This window comes from Ixodes scapularis, unplaced genomic scaffold, assembly GCF_016920785.2.
Source record: "Ixodes scapularis isolate PalLabHiFi unplaced genomic scaffold, ASM1692078v2 PGA_scaffold5__190_contigs__length_132052651, whole genome shotgun sequence".
Taxonomy (NCBI): Eukaryota; Metazoa; Arthropoda; class Arachnida; order Ixodida; family Ixodidae; genus Ixodes; species Ixodes scapularis.
Genome location: NW_024609880.1, coordinates 125808033 through 125832717, shown reverse-complemented (window position 1 = coordinate 125832717; position 24685 = coordinate 125808033). Strand labels below are relative to the sequence as shown.

Below are 24685 nucleotides of genomic sequence, written 5' to 3'. Positions count from 1 at the left end.
TCTACTGGCTTGAAACTTGTTTTGCTGACGTTGGATTTTGCTTTGTTTTTCAGCAAGTTCATGCAATAACAGCAGCATCAAGAGCAATCAAAAACTCAAAGCGACTTCGAAAGCTCCTTGAGGTAATTGAAGGAGTGTTAATAGAAGAATCTGGAGTTGGGCAAGTTGGTACATCTTAGATTCGAAAAGCGCCAAAAAACAAGTATACCAGCGCATCGTTTCGTCTATTCCTTCTGTTGTCCTTGTTTTCTAGCGCTTTTCGAATCTAATGAGTGTTAATAGTCAGAATAGTGACTTGTTTTGGGACTGGCTACTAAGTCCAATAATGTAAGTATATTGAGTTTAAGACACCCTAATATGAAAGGTCTGTTAGTTCTTGGAGAAGTTACATAAATTTGCAAATACCATACTGCACAAAATATAAGGAGGCCCAGAAATGCCTGTCACAACAAAGAAATTTTAAATACTGTGAAGTAGTATGTATAATTTAGGAGTATTCTATATATGGTCACTGTGGATTATTCTCTAAATATTTTTGCTTAATAAAGGGTGTGCAAAGTACTACAACCAACCTCCTACTTTTACTAGTATGGCAGTAAAAGAGATCAATAGTTTTGCTTTCCAGCACTGCAGCTGTGATAGGCCACAAAGCCAGAGAAAGAGCATGTCTTTCACAATGTTTTTATAGTAACCATTAAAGCTTCACATAAAAAAAAAATTGTTCTTGGACATATTTTTTGGTTGCTTTCTCCTTTTATTGCAAAGCTTCGTGCCATTACTGCTTCACACATCACTTTGTCAGCCAGCTATATTTGTCTCCAAATCTAGAAGGACTTCAGGTTTTGTCATTTTGTTTTTAATTTAAGCAAGTTAGCATTTTGTCTGCTGATCATCGCCATCTGCATTCTTCTGGCTGGGATTGACGTGTGCTGTGATGTTGCTTGTTCCAGGTCATCCTTGCGTTCGGAAACTACATGAACAGCTCCAAAAGGGGTCCTGCCTACGGGTTCAAGCTTCAGAGTCTTGACATGGTTGGTCATGGGATTCATTCTGTCCAGCTTTGTATAGATCTGTTTTAAGTGTTCTTCCTTTCGCTTTTATATTGTTAATATAGTACCATATTTACTTGCATAATGAACACACTCTTTTTCCCCAAAAATTGACACATGTTTGGGGGGTGCGTTCATTAGACAGGGTAAAATGTTCGCATTTACACACTTCGTGCAACTTTCATATTAGGCGCCAATATGACACGGTAATGTACTGTGGCACGTCTCCACTGATGGAGACTCACCCACGGCTGGTCGGGGGGGCGCCACAGTAAATATGCTTTATAAATTGCAAACCTTTTTAGAGCGCTTTCGGCGTGCCTTTTGCTGAAGGAAAAGCGCCCTACGAACCTCACTCAGCACGGAGAGAAACGTGACCGTTCTTAGGCCTAACCATTCACGATTTTACTGTCCGAAAGCAAACCACAGATGCATCCGATGGGCGAAGAATGTCCGGGGCTGTGCAATTCCTCGACCCAAGCTTTGTAAAGTGTGCACGCCACTTGGTTTCACGATTGATCACTTCTGCAACTACACACTTGCAGTCATTTCGAGAGCGGCTTGGCTTGACTTGACTTGGCCTAACCGCTTGGTGGCAAATGAAAATTGGCTTGGTGGGCTTGGTGGCTAGTTAAGTTAGACTCAATTCGAGACACACGGAGCCGAAAGTTGGAGGTTCTGTTCATTACGCGAGGGGAAAAAAAAGTCAAAATATTGGTACCCATTGTGGGGGGTGCGGTGGTGCATTCATTATGCGAGTAAATATGGTAGTTGCCCGAGTAGGAAGTTATTTATTGAATGTGAACTGGCCAGTTTCTGACAAACTTTGTGTGCCGATTCAGTGACATTCCTTATGTCCGCTCTGGGACAAGTTTACAGAATGCAGGAACTTTTTTCTAATCCCCAAGCTTTTGGGGAACCCACCAGTGTATGCTACCTAAATGGCCACATAGTTTCGGAACTGGCAATGAATTTCACTCAGTTTATTGGAAGGAGAACCTACGCAGTCATTAAAGGGGCGGTGCAACGATATTCCATTGGAATGTTTTTCACTTTACACGAGCTGACACTAGTGGAACCCAAATATACTCACACGCAATGCCATTGACCAAGAAACTTCTCTGTTGTGGTGTAATTTCAAGGGTAAAGGCGAGCATTTTCTTTCAATCTCTTCTTCGCAAAACTTAATGACGTTAATGACGTGGCTCATAGATTGGACCCTTGCACTGCCTGAGCAGTCGATCTGGGCTCGTGATAATCAATAGCTCTACAAACATTCGGGTAGTGGCTCTTATCCGATTGCGGCAATGACGGCGATAGCCGAACCCTAACAATGTCTGGAACTGAACGCGTGTCCTGTACTTTGACAGCCTCATCAAGTGGCTATGATCAACAATGGCGGCACATAATTGGCTCCAGATCACGTGGCTGCTTGTTCTTGCTGCAAGTTGAGGGGTTGAATGCTGCTTATTTTTCTTTAATTTTTTCTGCAACGTTTATTCCGTAGGGGGAGAAACAAGTGTGTGTTTCGTTGGTCATAAATGCCAGAGATTTGTTCTAAGTGGGATTCACGCAAAGTACAAAAATTGTTGCACCACCCCTTTTAAGGGATGCTACAACGAAATTTCGGCGCTTACTTTTTGGTCTATTTGTGTTCAAGGGAGCAGTATCACATCACACACCAATCTCTTGTTCAAAAAGACATGAAAAGGAATTTTAAAACAAATTATACAATTAGCAAAGAGCACCTGGTGGTTGTCGCTGACGCCTCGTTTGAAATGCCAGTCTAGGAACCTTGGCAGGTTGTGACAATAACTGTCTCGCCTCCGGCCACCACAAGAGAAGAGGGGAAGGAGGAACTCCCCTCTTTCCGAGAATATTCTTTGTGTGTCCCAGAAGTCACTATTGTCCCTCTACAAGATTATACGAGATTAACCCGTCACTCAAAACTCGTACAAAAGCAGCCGCTTCGGTGGGTGGAACGACTAGGCTATCCTCTCGACGCCAGCCTCGCCGCAGCTTTGCTCGTCCTGAGACAAGCTATACATCACGATTGCGGCAGATGTCACGTGCTCTCCTCTGGCCGCTCTACGAGAGCTTGCCAGAGTGGGCCGTTCATAACGAAAAACACAGCCATCAGGCTCAAAATACAAACTTGCAATTATCATTTACAGATATTGTGGATCATATTCAGCCTATTTCTGAACACGACGGGTGTATTTCAAATTACGTTGAAGTTTCCCTTTAATGTCGATTTGCTTACAGTTGGCAGACACGAAAACGGCAGACAGGAAGATCTCCCTGCTGCACTACATCGTGGAGACAGTGAATACAAAGTTTCCCGACCTCATGACGTTCGACCAGGAACTGAGATTTGTTGAACGAGCATGCTCAGGTGAGTGATCCACCCATTTGGGCAGCTAGTTCGTTAGTGCTGCTAAGGACAGAGACCAGGGTTGCTGCAGCTGGCTGTTGCGGTTTCAAGAATGCTATGGCATTGTAGGAAAAGTGTTGAGCGGGGAGTCAGCCAGTGTTAACAAAGTCGGAGCTGATGACCGGTTGTCAGAGGACGTGCAGGACATTCTTGGAAGTTACGCCCCCGAGGACTTGAACAACGCAAACGAAAGCAGGTTGTACAAGTGGCATGCGATTGACAAGCTACTGATGAACCTGGAGATGAGATGCAAAACAATCATTAACATCTTCATGGCGATTGAGATGGTGGCAGCAGCGTGGAAAGTAACCAGGACCTTGACCATCATAAATTGCTTCAAGAATTCTGGTTTCGTGACATCCATTGCTGAGGCTGCATTGGGCTCTGCAATCCCTCAAGATGATCAGGAAGGAGCCACGCCCGGCTCCTGGGAAGAGCTTTGCTGGCCAGACGAGGTGGCAGAAGATGCAACCTTCGCCGGCTATGTGCGCGCATGCCGACGTGGACATCGTCAAGATGGAGGTGTTAGATGATGACGAGATTGTGCAGCTGGTCTCCGGTGGGTGCACGAAAAGAGTCTGAAGACGCTGACAATCCGGAAACTGCCGAAGCGCCCGTGTCCACTCCAATTCTGGTAATGGATGCTATCGACCTGTAGAGGCGGTTTGCTGGGGCTTACGAGGGAATGGAGGACGTGTTGAATGTGCTCGCGAAGTTCAAGAAGTTTGTACATCCACTCTTGACAAAGCGCATGCAGGCGAAGCTAATAAGCTTCTTGTCTAAAAAAATAAATCTCCCTTCAGCTCCGAGGTTTATTTTGTTTTCCTTTAAGCACACACAAGCAGTGTGACGCCTTCATAGACTTTTCCAAGGATTGTTAAATATTTCAGTGCGTGGACACGTAAAATAGATACAATGGTAAGTAGTTCTCACAATGCCGCTACGTTAAGACCGAAAAATTACTTCCTCGATTTTACGAAGTTCTCGATTTAACAAAGTAATTTGTGACTCCCTTCAACCTTTTTATATTGAGTTTTGACGGTAGCAGCTTGCCTCGTCTCTTGCATCGTACATGGTGTAACCGTATTTTGTGGCGCAGTGACGCTCGAGAACATCCTGACGGACAGCCATGAGTTGGAGAAAGGCATGGAGTTGTGCAAGCGGGAACTTGCTCTGCGCAAGGACTCCAAGGACGCAGCCGTGCTCCAGGATTTCCTCAGCCAGTCTGAGGACAAGCTCAAGAGGCTTCAGCAGGACATCAAGACTGCCCAGGTTAGGAAAAAAAAAAAAAGAAAACCTTTCATTTTGGCGTCATTCCACCGACCCAACGAGGAGTGGTCGTAAACATTTGATGATATTAGACGGCATTGACATGATTGCACATTTACGTTTATAAAGTTAGATTTCTGTGGATTAAGCACTAGGAACGAAAAGTGTTTTATACGGTATATGAATGGAATAACTGGTTACTTGGAATGTTTTCTTTCATTTCAGGAGAGCTACGCAGACTGTGTAGAGTACTTTGGAGAAAGTGCGCGGAGCGTTGCTACGAACACCTTCTTTGCTATGTTTGTTCGCTTCATCAAAGCATTCAAGGTAAGTGGTAAAAAATGTTCTCTCTGGAGTCTCTGACAACCTTCATGAGCTCCACTTTAAGATGTTTTATAGCACTAACTTTTGTGGCATTAAGGGTAGGATAAATTGCATTCAGCAGCTTTTAGATATAGCACTTGATCAGCATTGGTAAAGTACCTGCGTAACTGTTTGGATCAGAGGTTTTCTGGATAAGCAGCCAGAACAAAGATTTTGACAATGGCTGTTAGGAAGGTTGTCTTCAAGCTTGTTTTTTCTTGCTGCACTATACAAAATGTCCCCCCCCCCCCCCCTAAAAACAAAAAAAAAAACAAAAATAAATTTGCCTCAAAATTAAACTATGCATTATTGAACGCTCATTCTCCGCCAAAATGTAGCCCTAGTGGTTCGAACAAGATGCCAAGGTTTCAGAACTAATTGTTTTCTTGTTCAAAAGTTCTAAACAATTTTTTGAAATTTTCAATGGAAAATGGCGGCCGATGTACGCCTTATAATAGATAGAGCTGAATGGTAACCGGCACGTGCCAGTTATCAAAAACTGTCAAAAACGGGTCCCATTTTCCCATTGAAATTTTCAGGAAATGTGCTCTAACTATTGACTGAGATGAAGGTTTGTCTTGAAGTTTTGGCATCCGGTTTGGACTATGCGTTCAGCATAGTCCAAAGTTCAAAAAGTTAAAAAAAAATCAGTTCAAAAATTGCAAAAAAAAAAAAAAAGTTCAAAAATGAACTATGCGTTCAGCAACGCATAGTTCATTTTTGCTGGGAAAAAACGCTACATTTTTTGGGGGGACACGCTGTACAACCTTGTTTTGTCTTCTTCTGACAGCAAGCTGAACAGGAGAACGAAACTAGGAGGAAGATGGAAGTAGCCGCTAAGGAAGCGCTCAAGAAGCCCCAAGAGTCAATACAAAAGAAGAATATCCTCAACTCGAAGAAGAATTCCCAGGTAACAAGATCAGCACCCTCCACATACCTCTTCCTGCGAAAGCCTGTGCATCCCGTGATGCAACTGCACGCTTGACCTGCTTGAAACCCTTCGCACATTTGCTTTCTCGGGAGCTACGAAATCAACCGGTGTTGTTATTTTGTTGTAATGTGTGGGACCTCCCTGGTATGCAAACGAGCAAGTTGTGCCACATTTCTTTGTCTAGACTCGTTGAGATTTATGTTAGTCATGTTGAGGCCAGTCATTCGTGTTTAATGCACAATTTATATGTTTTCGACTACTGCAGCCGTCTAGCAGCTCTGTGATACAGATGTTATAGCAATCTTGTAGTCTTCAGTCACCTTAAGACAATTGCATGTGTTCACTCTGTATTTGTTTCATAGTACTCTGAGCTTTACTGAATAAGCATAAAAGCAGTTGGTATTTGATATTGTTATAGCTATTGTGTTTTAACATGGGGTAGGCACTCATTAAAGACGTTCTCCAGAATCTTTATTGTGGTTTGTTGCTAGGTGTAAGCAACGACGATAGTTACATGGTTACAAAAATATTGACTCTTTTTAGTTGTAGAGGTGAAGTGATTCTAGTATAGGATGTAGCTTCAGAGTGCCATTTTTAGCCAAATAAATGTTGAAATATCTTACCCTTTCTTGCATCTTTCTTTTAGTGCTTCTTCTAGTAGACATTGGAGAATAATTTTTTTTTTTTTTAGATAGCAGTTGGCTTTTTTTTTTGTTCCATTTGTGTTTTGTATGTTTGAGTCACAAGGAGTTAACAATACTCCTGTCAGAAATAGGAAAAATATTTGTTGCAGAGTATATCTAATAGTGCACCTCCCATGCCTGATGGAATGTTGTTTATTACAAAGTAAAAGATGGTAGCTCTACATGTCATTTTCAGCTAAGCGTCAAGGTTACATACTCACTGCCTGTCTAGTTTCTGTATGTGTAACATAAACTGGAAAGCTAATTTGCACGCAGTAGCCAAGTTTTTACACGGCGGTGTGTAGGAGCAAAATGCAGCACCGAAACATTTTTTTAATTGCCAGCATATGCAGCAGGACATGTTGCACAGAACCTTCAGGGTGCATTCTTGCCTACCACCTTTTATTAATTGTACTGACTGAATGCTGCATCTTAACTGTGGCACGCTGTGAATGGCCTGAACCTGTATGGCGTTTCAGAATGCTTTTAATGTACATTTTCTGTATAAAGTGAGTTTTTCAATAAAGGCAAGACACGGTTCAGAAGAAAATAGAGCCCCCTTTTTAAGTGCTAGAGTTTGCTTGACTGGCCGGTTCACCACTAACTTTTTTTAAACGTTGCTGATGTGGGCTCTTTTAGTACTTGAGAAACAGCATTGGAATGTCTTTTCATGACCTCAGTTCAGTCAAGATCTTTCTGTAATCTATTGACTAGTCGTGTGCGAATAGTGGATTTTGAGTTCGAAGCGAATTTGGAACGAATAGAGGTTTTGGCAGAATATTTTCGATTCGAACATCGAATAGGTTTTCGACGCCTTTCACTATTGTTGCATCATGCTTAGACAAAAACCCAGCTAAACCCGTGCAGGTTTTACACTTGTTCATTTATAAGCTAAGTTTATCTATATTTAGGAACTGTGACCTCAGAAGGTCTGACGTTTTGGGATGGAAGGTAAACGACGGATTCGGCATAAAGTGAATCCTATAGAGGTGGCCAACTATACCTAATTGAGTGAATTTACAAATATTGCTATATAAAATATTCATTCTTTAATCTGGAGTTAAAAAAAGAAAAAAATTGTGCATGATGAACGCAGGTTGTAACGGCATCGCTGCCTAACATATATTCTTGCACAACAGTCAGTTTAATATTGAAGCTTTTACTACAACATAGATATGTACACAGTTTGAAGCTTTTACTACAAAGAAGATATATACACATTCACAAAATTTTCATTTATTTTCAAATACAGCCGGCACGCGTGCACCATCCCGCTTTGCATGTATGCTTTTCTTCCAAGCACGCAATTGCAATATTCAGACTTTTCCAAGTGTTTATCGCGGTGAGTTACTCCGTTCAGTACACTTCTTACCGAGCACTAATGTAATGCAGAAAAGCAACACCCGCGGAGCTCGCTTCCGCGGTATTGCTTCTCCGCAGTGCACCGGTGCTCGGTAAGAAGCGCACTCAACGGGGCTAACTCGCTGCAATCAACACTTCAAAAAATGCAAATAGTGTGGTTCTTCTTGAAGCGAATATCAAGCTGAAGTTGAGCTAGTTGGTACATCATTTAGGTAAATGGTCAGCTAGAACGATAGGGACAAGACACAGACAGGGAGATGCAGAGAAACAGTGGTGTGTATGTCTCTGTTTCTCCCTGTCTGTGTTTTGTCCCTATCGTTCTAGCTGACCATTTACCGAATATCAAATGGCATATTATTTGAAACTGCTACTAGAAGTTGCGAATACTCGCGCAACCCTACTATTGACAGTCAACTTGAGCTAGTTATGAGGCCTCATAACAATTCATTTCTTGGAGACAAAAAAAAAATATATAATGCTCGATTCTCACCTTTGAGAATTACTGGAAATGACTACATTTGTTCTTTTAATGATTTATGAATTTGTCGAAATACCAGATTTTCAAGTGTCTCGTAAGAACGAACTTCGTGATTTGGAGTAAACTGGTCTAGGAGCCCCATGTGTTGGTAATATATGGACACAATAAAGTTTTTGCAATCATTTTCGACTGCAAAAGTCTTGTGAAAGGAGTACATATACATTGTTTTCAATAGGTAAGATTGCATCAAAACCCGCGAAGTGCCATCCAACAATATGTCAGTCGCAAGATACTTTTCTAGCTCTGCATGGTCCAGTCTTTTTGGCAACTAATTTTCGCTACCTTTGCACAAACTGCTTATACATATAAAAAATCTTGGTGCAACGGTTGGAGTGATTAGGTTAAAGAGCTGTTGAGGCAGGCTCTGTTACCAAACCCCCTTCAGGGCAAATGATGTGATGTGTTGTGCTCTGTAAAGAATTGCACTAAACAAAAATACAGATTTCTTTGCTCTATTGATTATTTCATGCTTGTTCCTTACAAGAAAGATCTCTGCACGTTCCTTCCCACTTTGTTCAAAGAAGTCACAGTGTGTGACTAGACCATGATTGATGCCCTGTTTTCTTTCTTGCTCAGGATGCTGTGATAAATGAGCTGAAAAACAAAACTCGATTGGTGAATGAGAAGCGCCTGTTAAAGCAGGACGAGGTCTATAACGGAGCACTTGAGGACATACTTCTGGGTGAGTCTGTCTCTGTCTTCATCACTTCTCGGTATTCTGTATCGTGACACTGCCAATGCTAGAAGCACTTTCCTAGCTGCCGATGCGTACACTACTCTACGCTGAGCTTTCAAAGTTAACTACATGTGAAAGTAAGTTCAGTTGCATGACATAGCTTACCGTATTTACTCGAGCTCTCGTTGCGGTGTCTATGAACAAAGTCTATACGTCCTCTTCCCCCACAGAGCATGCAGATAGACAATCGGCTTGATCGGCAAAAAAGCTTGGCATCTTATAAGACAGAGATAACATCCTATTTGAATGTGCTAGCTGCACAGAACTTTTTTTTTTTGCAGAAAATATATTTTTTTTTATTTTGCTTTATTCGCTACATTTCTTTTGTGGAGTGCAATAGTTGTCTGTATGCGTGCCCCATGGGAAGGAAGGCACGGGGGCCATAAGCAGTGCATCGATTACTCGAGTAAATGCGATACTCTAGTTTTCACCAGGCTGCTTCCTCTTAGGAAATCGACAAACGACGTAGTGGTGGCTGTTTACAGCCTGGCCTAATGTGCAATTAAAGGACTGTTTAATTTATTTTGTCATTGTTTTTTTGCCAGGTCTCAAAAACGAACCTTATCGGCGAGCGGACGCGGTCCGCAGGAGTCAGCGTCGCAAGCAGGAAAATGTGCGGCTCTCCCGCACCATGGAAGAAATGGACCTGTAGCGTGAAACACTGCAGGACCGGGGTGCGTGCCTTCTCAGGGCCAGTGTCGTGCCGCAATGCTAGTGCCTTCAAAAGCTTTCCCCTCGGCCTCCCATTTGCAATGCTGCCACCGGCGAAGCCTTTGCTACGACTGTACAGTCTGTGTTGCTGCACTCCAGGCCAAATGCTGTTACTGTACATACAAGCAGTTACCCCGAGGATGTGACTCTACATACGCTCGGCGTGAACCCGTAACGCCGACCTGAGCACCATGCAAACGGTCAAGTTCCAAGAGTGAACAAACTAAATGTTTTGCTGTTATGATTTTTGCCTAGTTGCGCTCGAGTTCCGCGACATGTTGTCGCGGTAGCTGGGTCAGTTCGGATACCTGTGCTGGAATGTTGTACATCGGTAGAGAGTTTAGGGTCAGCTGACATGGCATTCTCGTGTAGCGTTTTTAAATGTGACTGTCCACGTCCATCGGTTTGGTGTGTGCTGCTTTGAGCGGCCGCAAGTGCTTACTCTGCTGCACTGGAAGTGCAACGGCCTGCGGAACGATTTGGATACTGTCCTTTTGTTTGCACTTCTGGTCATAAAGAATCCTACGTGTTAGAGCTTTCTTGGTCGTCACTTTCCAATGTATTTCAACAGGTGAAAAGCACCTGCCTATTACTTGTTTGGCGTGCTGTCAGTCTAGCACTTTTGTTGACGGTGTATTGTAAGCTATCTGTTATGTGACAAATAATTTGCAATAATATATGTATAAATGCGAGTTTTATTTCAGTCTTTTAGCTTTTGATCAGCACTCCCATAAGTAAATGTGTGTCCACTTCAGTCCCATCTGAGATAAGACAGAGTGGTAGTTTTTGTAATTTTCTTAAGAAAATTCAGGAGCAAATGTGTCGATGAATCAAGAAAATGTCTTTTTGCTTGCGATGGCTCAGTGCAGTCACTAATTTGAAACTCGGTGGGTCCACTTTCAGCGTCTCAGTCATTGTACTGCTTGTGACATTTATGAAATTTGGAATAAAGTCTCGAAGATGTTTGTATGCTTTCATGTAGTCAGTGGCTACATAGTGCAAAGACCTATTTATTAAGCATGGCATCAGACATCAGGAGATCCCAAATGTTTCCTTTACAGCTGTGCTTTTTTTCATGCCAATGTGATCCTTTTTTTTAAGGACTGAAACCCCTTCTTGATCTGCTTTTAAGCTGCGAGTCTGCAATATCCTGCCCTTTATGAATTGTGTCTACTGTTCAGATTTATGTTTAGTACTCTGCGCAGAGTTTATTTTTCTTCCGCTAAAAAAGCACTTTATAAAGGGACCAATCCAATTGGTAGCTAGCTTTTGTGCTTTACAGAAACTTATCTATGCTATCAGCGGAAAAGGCAACGGCAACCTCAAGCTGGGGCACAGCACGGGAGCAAAAGTTTCCATACATACTTTGATTTGGGCATATAAAAGTATCTAGAATGTTTCTACAAGCAATTGTTATAGTGGTGTCATTCCAAATGCCAGGATTTTTTGCATTAACCATCTTGAATTAACCTGAGACTGGGGTAGAGAGGAAACATCAAAACGTCGAAGAGACAGAAAATAGATAGGATGACGTCTCACACTAAGCTAACTCATTTATTTAGTCCACCTCCTTATGTAGTCTCAATCTCAAGGTCATCTCCACCAACACAGAAGGACCAAGTTCAAACGCCACAGTCTCCATCACACGGTGCAAGAATGTGGACAACCTTACAGGTACAGGTCAACGCGATAAGGCAACATCTATCCACCTTCAAACTTGAACAAAAGGATCTCTTCCCCTACTATTCGAAACAAATATATATATATTTTTTTTTTTTTTTTTTTTTGTAGTAGGTGGGGAGGGTTTTTTTTTAAGTCAGAAGTGCTGACTGTGTTTAGAATACAGTTGAACCTCGATTTTACAAAACCCAAATTTACGAATTTCCCGATTCAACAAAATAATTAGTGGGTCCCGGTGACTTCGTTAAATCGAGGTTCAACTGTAGAAGAAGATATCCTTTTGTTCAAGTTTGAATGGATGTTGCCTTATCGAGCCAACCTGTAAAACGAACAACGAAAATAATCCCTGGAGAAGGGGGACATATGTAAACAACCTGTAAGGTGGTCCACATTCTTGCATTGTGTGACGGAGACTGTGGCGCTTGAACTGTATAGACTTAGTCCTTCTGTGCCGGCGGAGATGACCTTGAGATTAGGACTATTGACGACGAGATGTTTTGGTGGCACCACCTCGCGGGCGCCCTCATGTGACTGAGCTGGTAGGATGCGAGCAGACGACGCGCGATGTCAAAGCACGGAATGGCTATGTTACTTCGCATCTATGCTGGTTAAAAACGGTTTATTCATTTAAGAAACGTGTCTGACATTTTCTCATCAAATTTTCAATTTGATGAGAAATTCCTTTCTCAGTTTTATTTTGTCCGAATCCAATCGTAATAAAAAATACACCCTACATGCCGTGGTAGATATGGTGGGGTAGAGTGCTGGATATTCTATCTTCATCATCCGGCTTTTTGTACTAAGGTAGAGTGCAGCACACCACCATCACAGCGCTTCGACACCTCAGCACCCAAAGTGTTTGTTAGCATGACTGCGGGTGCTACGGTTTCAAGCTTTGGTAAAATGTCCTGCTGCAAATATCACTTCACCAAATAAACGCAACGCGTGACAGAGGCTTTGCCGCGCGTTAACCAAACAGCACATGAAGCGAGCTGACCAGCCGAAAGATCCAAGATCTGCGCATCTGTCCTACCCGTGACGTCACAAACAATGATTATAGCTAGAGGAGTGCCCCCTGTAGTTTGCGCATGCCGCCAATATGAGGAGGTGGACTAAATAAACGAGTTAGCCGAGTTTGAGACCTCGTCCTGTCTATTTTCTGTCTCTTCTACGTTTTCAAGTTTCCTCTCTACCCCAGTTTCAGGTTAATTAAACATGCCTAATATTCACCAGCTTGCCTCCACCCTGATGCTAATTTCTTGCATGTTCTTTTTACATTGCTAATATTTACCAAAAAAACTTTTTTTTTTTTAAAGGTTGTAAAGACATGCGTTTAGTGAATTCTTCCTTGAAATAAAAGTGTCAATTGCTCTTTGAATCCAACTTTTTCCAAATAGGTGCTGCCACTTGGACGCGCGGCTGGGTTCAATTTTGAGTGACAAGAAAATGCGCTCGCCAGGTCTCTGCCACCAGTTCGCCACCCAAAACGTCAGCTACATTCTGTAGGCCCATTGAGACACCGCGACCTAGATACAGCTCCGGAAACATTGTTTTAATACGTTGGCATTAGGGCCCACATCACAGGGAAAAGCTGACGGCGTCCGTCTGTGGACAAAACAGTGGAAAGGGAAACGTACCACGTAGAGACGAGGAGAGCAGTGAAAGACAAAGGTGAGAGGGAGGCAACATCACGGGGGGAAGACATGGCTTGCACTGTCGTCACATCGCATACTTTTGACCACCATTAAAGAGTGAGAGAAGAAAACTGCTTTTGTTAGAATTTTGAGTGATAATCTGGGAGAAGAGCGACGTCTCAGCATATCTAGAGTCAAAAAAAGAGGGTCCTGGTGAGAGGGGAGCTCCTCCCCTCTTTTTTGGTGGCCATAAGAGCGTTCTCTGATTATGTCACGTGCAAGCCATGTACATGTACATGGTGAGGCGAGTGGGAGGCGACGTCATAGGGCGGAAGTCAATGCACACGCGGAGGCTGGGCGAGTCTCAACTTGCAGGTGTGTGGAGTGCATATGCCTTGGTTTCTGCTACAAAATGAAGTGTGGACGAAGTACTAGCGCTGGTCCAAGTAGACGGCAAAAGAAGACGGGCTGCCGAAACCAGTGAGCGGAGTTGGGCAGTTGACGCCGCTGCTAAGCGTGTGCAAAACGGGCGAACTAGACAGGAGTGGAAGCAGCGCCTAGCTTGGCTGACCGAAATGAGGCCAGTTGAGCTAGACACCGAGCGTCTCGTAGCCTGAAAGGAGACCGCGATACTGCGCTACCACAGATACCCTGTTTACCGACGTAGTCAACTTCAAGAGAGAGTGAGCACTCCACTGCCTGATCAGGTGCGAGGAAGACATTCTAGACAGCAACAAAAAATTGAAGGAAGATCCATTGGTGGATCTTTGAGGAATGTGTTAGCACGACCCTTGAGAAACACCACCCGCACGAAAATGTCAGATCGGAGCTGTTCCACTTCGGATCCGTGCGGTTCCAAACTTGTGGACAGTTCAGGTCCCTGCGGATCCAATCTGGCACCAAATGGCTCTGGGTGTAACCAGTCTGATCCAGTGAGACGCAACGCACTGGAACCGCACGGTGATGGGTGGATTTGATCCGTTCCCGTTCCTGCTCCCAGCCAGCGGGCACGCATATGCATGACTGGAGGAGGGGGGGGGGTCGGCGGGGAACTTCCACTTTCCGACGATCTCTCGCTTGTAACAGCTAAGGGCATCGCACAAAATACTTTTGTAGAGTCCAGTGGTGAGCACAGTGGGAATTCTGGCGGCGCACCGCCTGGGTCTGAAATTGGGGCACCGGTTATTTTGTATCTCGGTTGGTACCGCGCGGTACCAGCGGCTCTGCAGAACCACTGGAACTGGCCGGTTCCGCCTGGATCTGAAATTGGGGAACCAGTTTGTATCCAGTCTGGAACTGTGTGGTTCCAGGCGGGATACAAACTGGTGCCCCAATTTCAGATCCAGGCAGAACTGGCATTTTTCATTCCAGCCTGTATCTGACATTTTCGTATGAACATACACGTCCCCCTTCGGGAAACGCTAACACTGACCTCATAACGAAGCCAAAGAGTGGAAACAAAACAAAGCCAAAACAAAATTGAAGGGGTCATTGTTAGCGTTTTCCAGAGGGGGGCGAGTGGCGTTTCCCAGGAGTCATGCTAACACATTTCCTAAGGATCCACTAATGGAGCTTTCTTCATTTGTACCCATTGTGAATCATCCATCTTCCCTCTCTGCTCTTGCCAGAAGGATGAGAAAGAGGGCGCTAAAGCCATTTATTTTAGAACCGATATTCCTGAAAAAGGTGTACTCTTTCCAACATGCTACTTGTCTTTAAATTAAAAACGGCTATACATAGCTTGCATGTGACGTCATTCGGGGCCATGCCAGTATTTTATGGACCGCAAACATTCGGTTTGTTGTGTTAGTTTCACACCGTAGATATTGTAGTTGGAAGGAATCGGTAAGTAGATGTAACCGACAGTACCCAGCAATGGTGACACTTGCACGCTATGTATAATGAGAAAACGACAAATGAAGGTTTATGCCATCCATAACCAACATTCAAAGTCTCCCGCGCTCACGTTTGTTTACATCGCGCGCACCATAGTGGTACCGCTATATGGCATGATTGCTTGCTTTCGGATGCAGCGTGGTGATTCGTTGTTATCTCAACGGTGACACAACGTATGCGACTGCCAAATTGTGCTGCCATTGGGCACGTTCAGTGGCGGCCCCGGAGTCAAGGAGTCGCTGCATGACTCCTGTTACTGGACGGCCAAAAGTCACTTCCAGTGTACGTAACTCCTGGGCTTTAGAGTCAAGCTCCGAAGCACCGAGTCCGGAGATGGTGCATGTAGAGTCGAAGGAGCTAAAGGTGACATTGTTTCCTGACCGGTGGCGATTTCCGGCGAAAAAATCCAAAAAGCTCTGGCTCGAGTCGCTCCGTTTGGAGGCAAGGGAGGCTACTGAACGTGCCCGTTGCCGACCTTCTTTTGTCTTACCGAGATACCGAGCCACTGAAGCGTGCATTGACGAGCCTTCACAAAGACCTATGCTGAGGACAACACAGCAGCACCTGAAGTGACAACAACCTGTCCTGCTGTGGCAATGATGAAGCGAAGCGAACGGAATAAGATGAAACAAAAAAGTCCGAGGACACCCAAGCACTTCTTATGAGTTGTGAATGCGAAAGCATGCTGCCTGCAACGTATTGCTTCTGCCTCGGGTTGTCGAAGGGCGTCGTCCTCTTGCCGCCTGAGACGCTTTGAATCGCGATCCGCTTGGGCCTCACACTTTCGCAAGGCTTTGTTCTGTCTCCTACCGCGTTGCGCCGCTGCTTGTACTGCCCGTCTAGCACCCGCCGTGTATTCGGAGGCTTAATGGTGGATTTTGCTGTCTGCCTCCTCGCTCGTTGTGCTGCGTTATTCTGCTCTCTTAGTTCGTCTGCGGTGCATTTCCGTGAATGGGCAGGTTTCGCTACTGCCGGGTTGCGGCCGCCGACGATGTACAAGGTGTCACGAAGAAAATTTACACGGTTTTTTTTACTGCAAAAATAAACTAGGCATCGTCGAGTGCTCATTCCCCGCCCAAAGGTAGCGCTAGAGGTCCCAACCAGATGCCAAAGTTTCCGCCCAATTCGTTACCTTATTCAAAAGTTATAAGTGATTTTCTGAAAATTTCAATGGGAAAATTGAGCCCGGCCATTTTTGCCCATTTTCGGTTTCTGGTGCCATAGAGCCCCATGTATATGAAAACTCCGTCGGCCTCCATTTTCTCATTCAAATTTTCAGAAAGTCACTTATAACCTTTGAATAAGGTATCGGATCGGGCTGAAACTTTGGCATCTGGTTGTGACCCCTAGCGCTACCTTTGGGCGGAGGATCAGCGTTCGGTGATGCCTAGTTCATTTTTACAATAAAAAACTGTGTAATATATATATTTTTTTTTTGACACCCAAAGATGTTTGAGGCACCGCCATGTTTGTCGGCGTCGAGAACAGCAGATGCGGCCGAGTGGGAATAGGGAGACCAACTGATCCCCAACTGGGAATGGCTTCGACCAGTTGGCACCTCAGCTGGTCCCAGTTAGCTCAGTTTTGCTCCCTTGTTGGGACGCCAGACCAGTTGACTCCCAACTGGGAATGGTTACAACCAGTTGGCCCCTTAGCTGGTACCAGTGCAGTTGGCCTGTCAGCAGGTCCCAGTTGGACCCCCATTGGTCCCAGTTCAATCCCAGTTAGGACCAGTTGGGACCAGTTAGTCCCCGTTTGGACCAGTTGAGATTCCAACTGGTTCCAGTTACAAATTTTCGCCTAGGATCGTAGTAACACAGGGACAACAATCTTCGAAACCGGTTTTTTCACAGGAGCCGAACTAAACCTTCTCAACACCTTGAGCACAACTCTAACAGTTACAGGTGATGGCCCGCTTCCAAATCGGCACTGCAGCAAAGAGTTTTGCCGTGGCGCCGATATTTGATCGGTATCCAAACGTGCGAAGACACAGAGACGCAGCGCTTCGGCCTGCCAAGGAAGCTTTGATCACGCCGCGGCACTGGCGAAACTTACTTTTGATGAGTTGTGCCTTTTTCTTGCTGCACTGCGTTTCCGTAAAATTTCTATATTCTCAACGGTAAGTCTCACGGCTTGCACGGGGTTTTAAAGAACTTCTTCGGCGAATTGCGACGAACAAGTAAGAAACGTGTCTTCAGCACACTGCCGCCAGGCTCTGCAACGCTTTCAAAACCGCAATTCACTCGATCTTACTCCAGGGTAAGGGTTTTGAACCTTGGCGTTCTAAAACCTACCTTAAGCTAGGGGGTGCAAGCTAGCGCCCATTACAAAAGGTTTTTTACATTTATCCATCCACCCAAACAACTTTATCTTTGGTTTATGTTTAAACTGAAACCAATCGCGAATTCAAATGTCTTTACCCTGTCTTCACCAACGATGTCTTCACCCACTTTTGTACAAGCACGACCTTGGGTACAACAGCGGTACAAGTACAACAAGGGTCTGGGGTACTACGGGTACAACAGAGGGGTACAAGACTTGGTACAAGCGTACGTCCAGAAGTTGGGCAGCTATCACGTGACCAAGCATGGCGGTTTGTGGAGCTGTGTTATGTTCCGTTTGGAATATTCCCATGGCTCGCGGACCGGTGAACAATTTGCACAAGGTATAAGCGCACGATGGATATCGCGAAAAAGCTACGGTCCTTCGTGGGAAGGCAGGTGAGAAAGTTTCGTCGGGCAGAGCTGTTGTGCGCGAGCAGGCGAACGTTGGCTCTGGAAGCCACCTTCATTGCTGCACGAGATCTGACGGGTTGATCGCTGTTATTTCAGTCACACCGCAAAATCAGTAGTCGCAGACACTGGCATACTCCCCTCCCCTCCGGGCACCGGATTACATGGTTACACGACGTGTGCAATGTTTTACGAGGGGGTTAACCAGGCGCAGTGCCTCCGTGCCGGCAGATGACGCGAGCTGGCTAGCGTCTGCTACAGGACACTCAATCTGCTCGAACCAAACACATTTTTTTTTCTTTTTAATCTGACGTTTTGGGCGTTCGTCCGTGTTTCAGGCCTAATTCGGCGCTCATATCTGCCCTTTCACCTCTGTCTGCGTTTCAGCTAATGTTGTGTATTTAATCTTTACATATATACATTACAGCATACAGCGGGCACAACCGACCGGGTTGGGGCCAGAGCAGTCGAACGTCTCGTGCCTGCGCGCGTGCACCAGTTCACCGGCATCCCTGGATATCCTCGGTTGCCAACACACAACATCCCTCCCCCCTAGGTCACATAGTCCTTTAGGTAGTCGGGACGTCGCCGTTGTCGCTGGGGACGATTTGACTGTTCTTGCGCAGGCGCTGAAGTTGGCAACACTGTTTGGTGCCTCGGTTCATGGGGTGAAGCAGGTGAACGTTGTGGGGAAGCTGGAGGTGTTGCCACTGGGGTTGACTCCTCAGGGAAGTCCGCTTGAAGGGGTGTCCAAACAGGACACTACAAAACCCGCGACTCCGGCAAATCGTGCCGCGCTCTGCCGCGATCCGCTTCCGGCCGTCGGAGGGAAATTTCCCTCCGTCAATTCTTCCCGGGGGCAAACTTCCCTCCGTCAAATCTCCCCCTCGCTTCCTCCACGGCGGCCTTGCTCTGCTTATCACGTGGGTCCGGAGAGCCACTCACACGCTCTGTTGGCTGTCGGTCAATCGCTCAAGGCCTCCGCTCACAATACGGAACCGCATCGGACGCCATCACGACGAAAGTGAATCTCGACAAAGAAAGCAGATCCGAGGCGGGCGAAACGCACCCTTCGACGCAGGAATGTCCCAAATCCACCCAAAGCCGGACCTCCTTGGCCTTCGAGCCGAGGCGACGGCGGTACGCGAGGGCGTTGGCGAGGTGAGACAGACGCAGGTGGCGTGTGACGTCAATCTGAAGAGGAGAGCAGTCGTGATCGTAAAAATTTTCACGACTCCTGCAAACATTTTCACGACTCCGACAGACAGTAAAAATAGAAGCGTCCGCTTCAATTTTCACGATTTGTCGGAGTCGCGGGTTTTGTAGTGTCCTGTTTGGACACCCCTTAACTCGTAGATGGTGGGCACTCTTCCACCGATTCATTTTTAAGCGATGGCTCGCTTGGTAAGGAGAGCTGCTGAGGTGACAGCTCTGTCGTAGGCTCCTCCTCGTCCAGGTATGTGCTCCACTCCCGTCTCCGGATTTGATCCACGTGCCGCTTCCAGGAACGACCGTCGATGGTGTGAACCTTGTAAGACACCGGACGGTGATCTCAGTGATGATACCGGGTAGCCACTTGGGGCCTGCTAAATAATTGCGGATGAAGACTGGTTCTCGCGGCTCGAATTCGCGTACACCTTGTCTTCCCCGCAGCGCTTGTTCCTCTTGCTTGTCCACAATCTCTGCTTGTAGGTCTGGGTGAAGCCGGTCCAGTGCAGTACGGAGTCTCCGACCCATCAACAATTCCGCCGGACTCTTTCCGGTCGTTGAGTGCGGGAGAATATGCTGACTCAAAAGAAATCGGGCCAACTTGGTGGCCATGTCGCCTCCTTCCATGCGCCTGAGGACTTGTTTAGTTTCTTGGACCATGCGCTCCACTTGGCCATTTGACGATGGATGATATGGCGCCATCTTAACGTGCCGGATCTGGTTTCTCTGCAAAAATTCTTCAAATTCTTGTGAGACGAACGCTGTCCCATTGTCCGAGACTATAGTGTCGGGAACACCGTGTGTTGCGAACAGCACTCGCAGCCTTTGACACACTGCTGCTGACGACATGGATGCTATCTGGATGACTTCCAGCCATTTCGAATGCGCATCCACCACCAGAAGAAAAACCTTTCCTTGGATGGGTCCTGCAAAATCGATGTGGATTCGGGACCATGGGTTTCTGGCAAATTCCCATGGATGCAGTCTTGCACGTGCAGGTTGCGGCCTTGTCTCCTGGCAGGGCAGGCAGGTTCGGACCTTCTTTTCGATATCTTGGTCGATACCCGGCCACCAAACTGTGCTTCTGGCAAGCGCCTTCATGCGGACGATCCCGGGATGCGTGGTATGCAGCAGCTCCAAAACCTGGTCTCTCGCTTGCTCTGGAATGATGACTCTACATCCCCACAGCAGGCATCCCCGATACTCCGACAACTCGTGCTGCCGTCGAACAAATGGCTTGAACTCGTCCGGCAGCCTGCCTTGAGGCCATCCAACCCCCGTCCAATGTCGAACTCTGGACAAGGTTGGGTCGTTCCAGGTGCATCGGGCAATCTTCTGGGCATCCCACGGAATCTCCGGCGCAGTCTCCAGCATCCGGACTTCAAAAAGTTTCTCGTCAGTTGAGCCGTCTTCCACAGTTAGAGGCAGTCGACTCAGTGCATCCGCGTTCCTGAGCTGATGAGCAGGCCTGTACTCCAGCTCGTAGTCGTAAGCCGACAACATTAACGACCATCGCAACATCCTCGGCGACAGCACTTGAGGCATCGGTTTTGCGTGATGCAAGAGTCCCAGTAGAGGTTTGTGATCGGTCACGATCCGAAAATGCCGACCGTAGATGAACTTGTGGAACTTTCGTATTCCAAAACCTATCGCCAGAGCTTCCCGGTCTGTCTGTGCGTAGTTCCTTTCGGCAGCTGTCGTAGTTCGAGAGCCATAGGCTACCGGTACCTCCCGGCCTTCGCTATCAATGTGGCTGAGTACCACCCCAAGTCCGTACGGAGAGGCATCACATGCCATGACTAGTGGCTGGTGGACACTGTAATGGGCAAGGACGTCCGAAGACTGCAGTAGCTGCTTGGCCCGCAGAAAAGCCTCTGCTTCCTGCGTAGTCCATCTCCACTTATGGCCGTTGTCGAGCAGCCTGTACAAGGGCTCCAAAGTGTGTGCCGCTCCCCGTAGGAACCTGTTGTAGAAGTTTGAGTGCCCCTAGGAACGCTTGCAACTCCTTCTTGCATTTTGGCTCGGGTGCCCCATGGATAGCCTTGACCTTGTCGTCTGTCGGCTGTATTCCTGCCTTGCTGACCTTGTATCCTAGGAATACAACTTCATCCACTCCAAAAACGCACTTGTCCCTTTTTAGCCAGACACCGTCGTCTTGAATTCTTTGAAGCACAGCTTGCAGACGGGTGTTGTGCTCGGCTTCATCTTTACCGCCTACCAGGATGTCATCGAGAAAAACTTCCACCCCTTCCAGCCCTTGCAGCAGCTCTTCCATGTACCTCTGAAAAATAGCGACTGCAGCAGCTACTCCGAACTGTAGGCGCGTGACACGGAAAGGTCCACGGTGTGTGGTGATGGTGAGAACTGTCCACTGTCAACTGTCAGCTGCAGGTACGCTTGGTCTAAATCAAGCTTGGAAAACCTTGCACAGCCTGTCAGCTTCGCGAAAAGTTCCTCAGGTGTGGGTAGGGGGTAGCTTTCCCAACGGACCACAGGGTTGGGGCCAGAGCACAACCGACCGGGTTGTGCACACCCCGGTCGGTTGTGAAACCGACCGGCCGGTCGGTTTCACAACCGACCGGGTTGGGGCCAGAGCAGTCGAACGTCTCGTGCCTGCGCGCGTGCACCAGTTCACCGGCATCCCTGGATATCCTCGGTTGCCAACACACAACAGCTAAACTCTGGATCAAATTAAAACCCCGCTTATATCGGGGAGGAGAAGCTCTGCCATAGAACACTACGTTGCAGTTGGGCGTGTATCGGTTGAACCAAGGATCCTTTATAGGTGGAACTGAGGTCCGCTACAGGCTGCGTTGAGAGTTGGAGAAGGAATGGAAGCCAATCGGAGACTATGACAAGGATGGTCCCCTAGGGCGCAGGGCATCACCCCTTCAGAACCCCAGACTTTTCTCAGCCTTGTCGGATACACTATTGTATGTGGCCGGCAGGTATTATTCGTCATTACATTATTGGCGTAATTTTTTAGCGGACTTCACGATCTGGCATGGGTGCAGGAGGTGTCCAGTAGCAGCCAGAGGCGAGGTGTTCAGTAGATCTGAGTCCGCGTTTCACAGTGTCTAGGTTATCATTACTCGAGGACGGCCAGTGGGAGCTCGCTCCGAGCAGTGTATCGGAAATGTTTGAGGTCTATTTGATACATGGTGCCGGAGTGCCAGTGCATTTTTCATTAAAGCAGTACCCATGTACCCAGACTAATTTGTGTATTGCCGTTGCTCGTGGCGATGCCACTTTGTTTTTGCAGCACCCCATGTATTTGCATGTGTCGTTGTTACTGTTTTATGCTCTCGTGTTATGTACCCCCCCCCCTCCCCCCTTATGTAATGCCCTCAATGAGGGCCTTTAAGGGAATTTGAATAAATAATAAATAAATAAACAAGTGGACACAAACTCACTTGGTTGCAGTAAACCTTCGCTGACCAGTTCTGGCCTGTGATGATTATCTAAGAGATGGTGTGATGCCTGACAATATGTCGGCTGTCAGTCTGTAACTTTGCGGAAGGTCGTGCTTTGAGGTTTTCAGACTAGCACCTGCCACCTTTGTGGCTTGTTTGGAAAGTCCCGATGGACCTTGGTTACTGGCATGCACTGCCGGCCCTGACCACTGCCTGCCTCTTCTTTAAAGGGGTCGCTGCCGTCGCAGCAGAGTGGTGCTGCCGAGTGTGCCTCCAGCAGCCCCCAGGCGTCAGTGCCCAGGCTGAAGGTGGGCACCAGTTTCTCAGCCGGATCCCGGCAATCTTGAGGAGTATTCTCCGGCATTTACTTCCGCACTAATTCCAGACAGAACCGAAGAGCAGCAAAATAGGACGGGTTGTTTGTTTCTAAAGTCGTGACCCTCCTTTGTGTGCCCGAGTCATCCGAGGCTGTCTCCGTCTATATCTTTCTCTTTTATATTGCGTGGATTTGAGATAATTTGAACGAGGTTGGTATGTCATTTGGCACACCGTAAATCTAAAATAAAAATCTGGCATTTTAATTTTCCTGCGTCGGGGCTTTTTTGTGGGCATGACAGTTAAACCACCCCATGTTTAAGCCAGTGCTCGTATTATAAAAAGGCCACTCTAACGTAGAAGTCAATCTTTCTTGTTGAAAAAACAGCGCGACTAAGACGAGGACACAAATAGACAAAGAGAACACAAGACAAAGACCAGCGCTTTGTCTTGTGTTCTCTTCGTCTCTTTGTGTCCTCGTCTTAGTCGCGCTGTTTTTTCAACATGAACTCTCACCAACTCGCTCAGTTATCTATCCTTATCAATCTTTCTGTAGTAATAAGAGTGACCCTAGAGGGGTTCTAGTTGTGCCTGGCGAGTGCAAGCTGGGTGAACGGCACAAGATGGCTTCCACCGCAGCCTAGCGACGAGACGACGTTGGTGCCCAATCCGGAGGAGGAGGAGGAAGTGCTGGCATGCATCGAGGCCGTCTACTGCTCCGGAGAAGGGGACTTTGACTCCAGCCAGCACGAGCTCAAGGTGAGGATGGCGGTCGGATCGTTGACAGAGTCTTGGCTGTCCTCTCCTGTCGTCGGAAAGCCCACCTCCGCTGCGCTCTCCAGAGGCTTCCCGAGGAGCTGGACCTGGCTGCCATCCAGGTGGTGAACAAGGTTCTCCGCAAGCAGCTGGCGGTGGTGAGCCACGCTTTTTCCTTTAAGGGGGGGACGGAGGGGGGGGGAGAAAGGAGGGGTGCTGGGAAGATTACACGAAACGCATCCTCTTAAAGAGCAGGAAACCCCTCGCATTTGGGACTCGGAGTCCAGGCTGAGGCGAGGGCGACCCCTTCGACGTGAAGACTTACTTCCGACGCTTGTTGCAAACATTCGAACTATCGTATTTTAGGTGGCGTGCGAGCGACGGGAAGCGTTGGGCGCTTTCCAGACTCGAGCTATTGATTGTTTTGTGCGCTCGGTGGCTGTTTCTAAGGTAGTCACTCGGAGCGATACGAAAATGCTCGGCCGAACGGCACGGTTTGGGCACAAAGTGGGGCGCTTCACGATCAACGACCGCGGCGTGGAACGAAGTGGGGCCCACTCCTCTTCCGGCCGTGGAGAGTAGAGCTCCGCAGCTGGCTGTGTGGCACGCGTCGCGGACCGAACCGGGTAAGGGTGTGTCAGACGCTCCCGTCTCGTGCGCAGGTGTCCAAGCGGGTGTCGGACCTGATCCTGCAGAACCAGTCCTGGTACACCCTGGAGCTGCAGAGGGTCACGGAGCTGCAGGACAGCCTGGATGACGCCCACTCCGTCTGCATCCGGGGACGCAGGTCAGCACGGGTACGGTGCCCAGAACGTGTCTTCGATTGGTGTGTTTAGCGTCCCATCCCGCGTCGAAGCTGGTCCCCGGGCGGCAGTCAATGACGTCGAGGGAGCCGGAGTGTCGTGCGCTTTGGGCTGCTGGGCGACCTGTGGCAGAACGTTCATCTGTTACGACCGCCGCCACTGCTGCGACAC

The 24685-nt window shown here is 47.2% G+C and overlaps 2 protein-coding genes across 4 annotated transcripts in view; both read left to right on the top strand.

Moving 5' to 3' along the window:
* Window positions 1–11041, top strand: part of LOC8050451 (formin-like protein) — a 224540-nt gene extending 213499 nt beyond the window's left edge. For both annotated transcript variants that reach the window (XM_042293955.1, XM_042293954.1), the window contains exons 19-26: window positions 54–122; window positions 951–1031; window positions 3315–3444; window positions 4583–4755; window positions 4978–5079; window positions 5906–6025; window positions 9206–9311; window positions 9911–11041. In XM_042293955.1, coding sequence (XP_042149889.1) covers window positions 54–122; window positions 951–1031; window positions 3315–3444; window positions 4583–4755; window positions 4978–5079; window positions 5906–6025; window positions 9206–9311; window positions 9911–10017 — 888 coding nt within the window. In that variant the 3' untranslated portion in view covers window positions 10018–11041. The remainder of the gene's footprint in view (window positions 1–53; window positions 123–950; window positions 1032–3314; window positions 3445–4582; window positions 4756–4977; window positions 5080–5905; window positions 6026–9205; window positions 9312–9910) is intronic.
* A 6768-nt stretch (window positions 11042–17809) lies between these two features.
* The window catches only part of LOC8050425 (syndetin), a 31712-nt gene continuing 24836 nt past the window's right edge, over window positions 17810–24685 (top strand). Inside the window, exons 1-5 of one of the 2 annotated variants that reach the window (XM_029990962.4) lie at window positions 17810–18006; window positions 22871–22948; window positions 23595–23714; window positions 23798–23869; window positions 24374–24498. In XM_029990962.4, the coding sequence (XP_029846822.3) occupies window positions 17965–18006; window positions 22871–22948; window positions 23595–23714; window positions 23798–23869; window positions 24374–24498 (437 nt within the window). In that variant the 5' untranslated portion in view covers window positions 17810–17964. The remainder of the gene's footprint in view (window positions 18007–22870; window positions 22949–23594; window positions 23715–23797; window positions 23870–24373; window positions 24499–24685) is intronic. The other variant, XM_029990963.4, reaches the window with a different exon arrangement.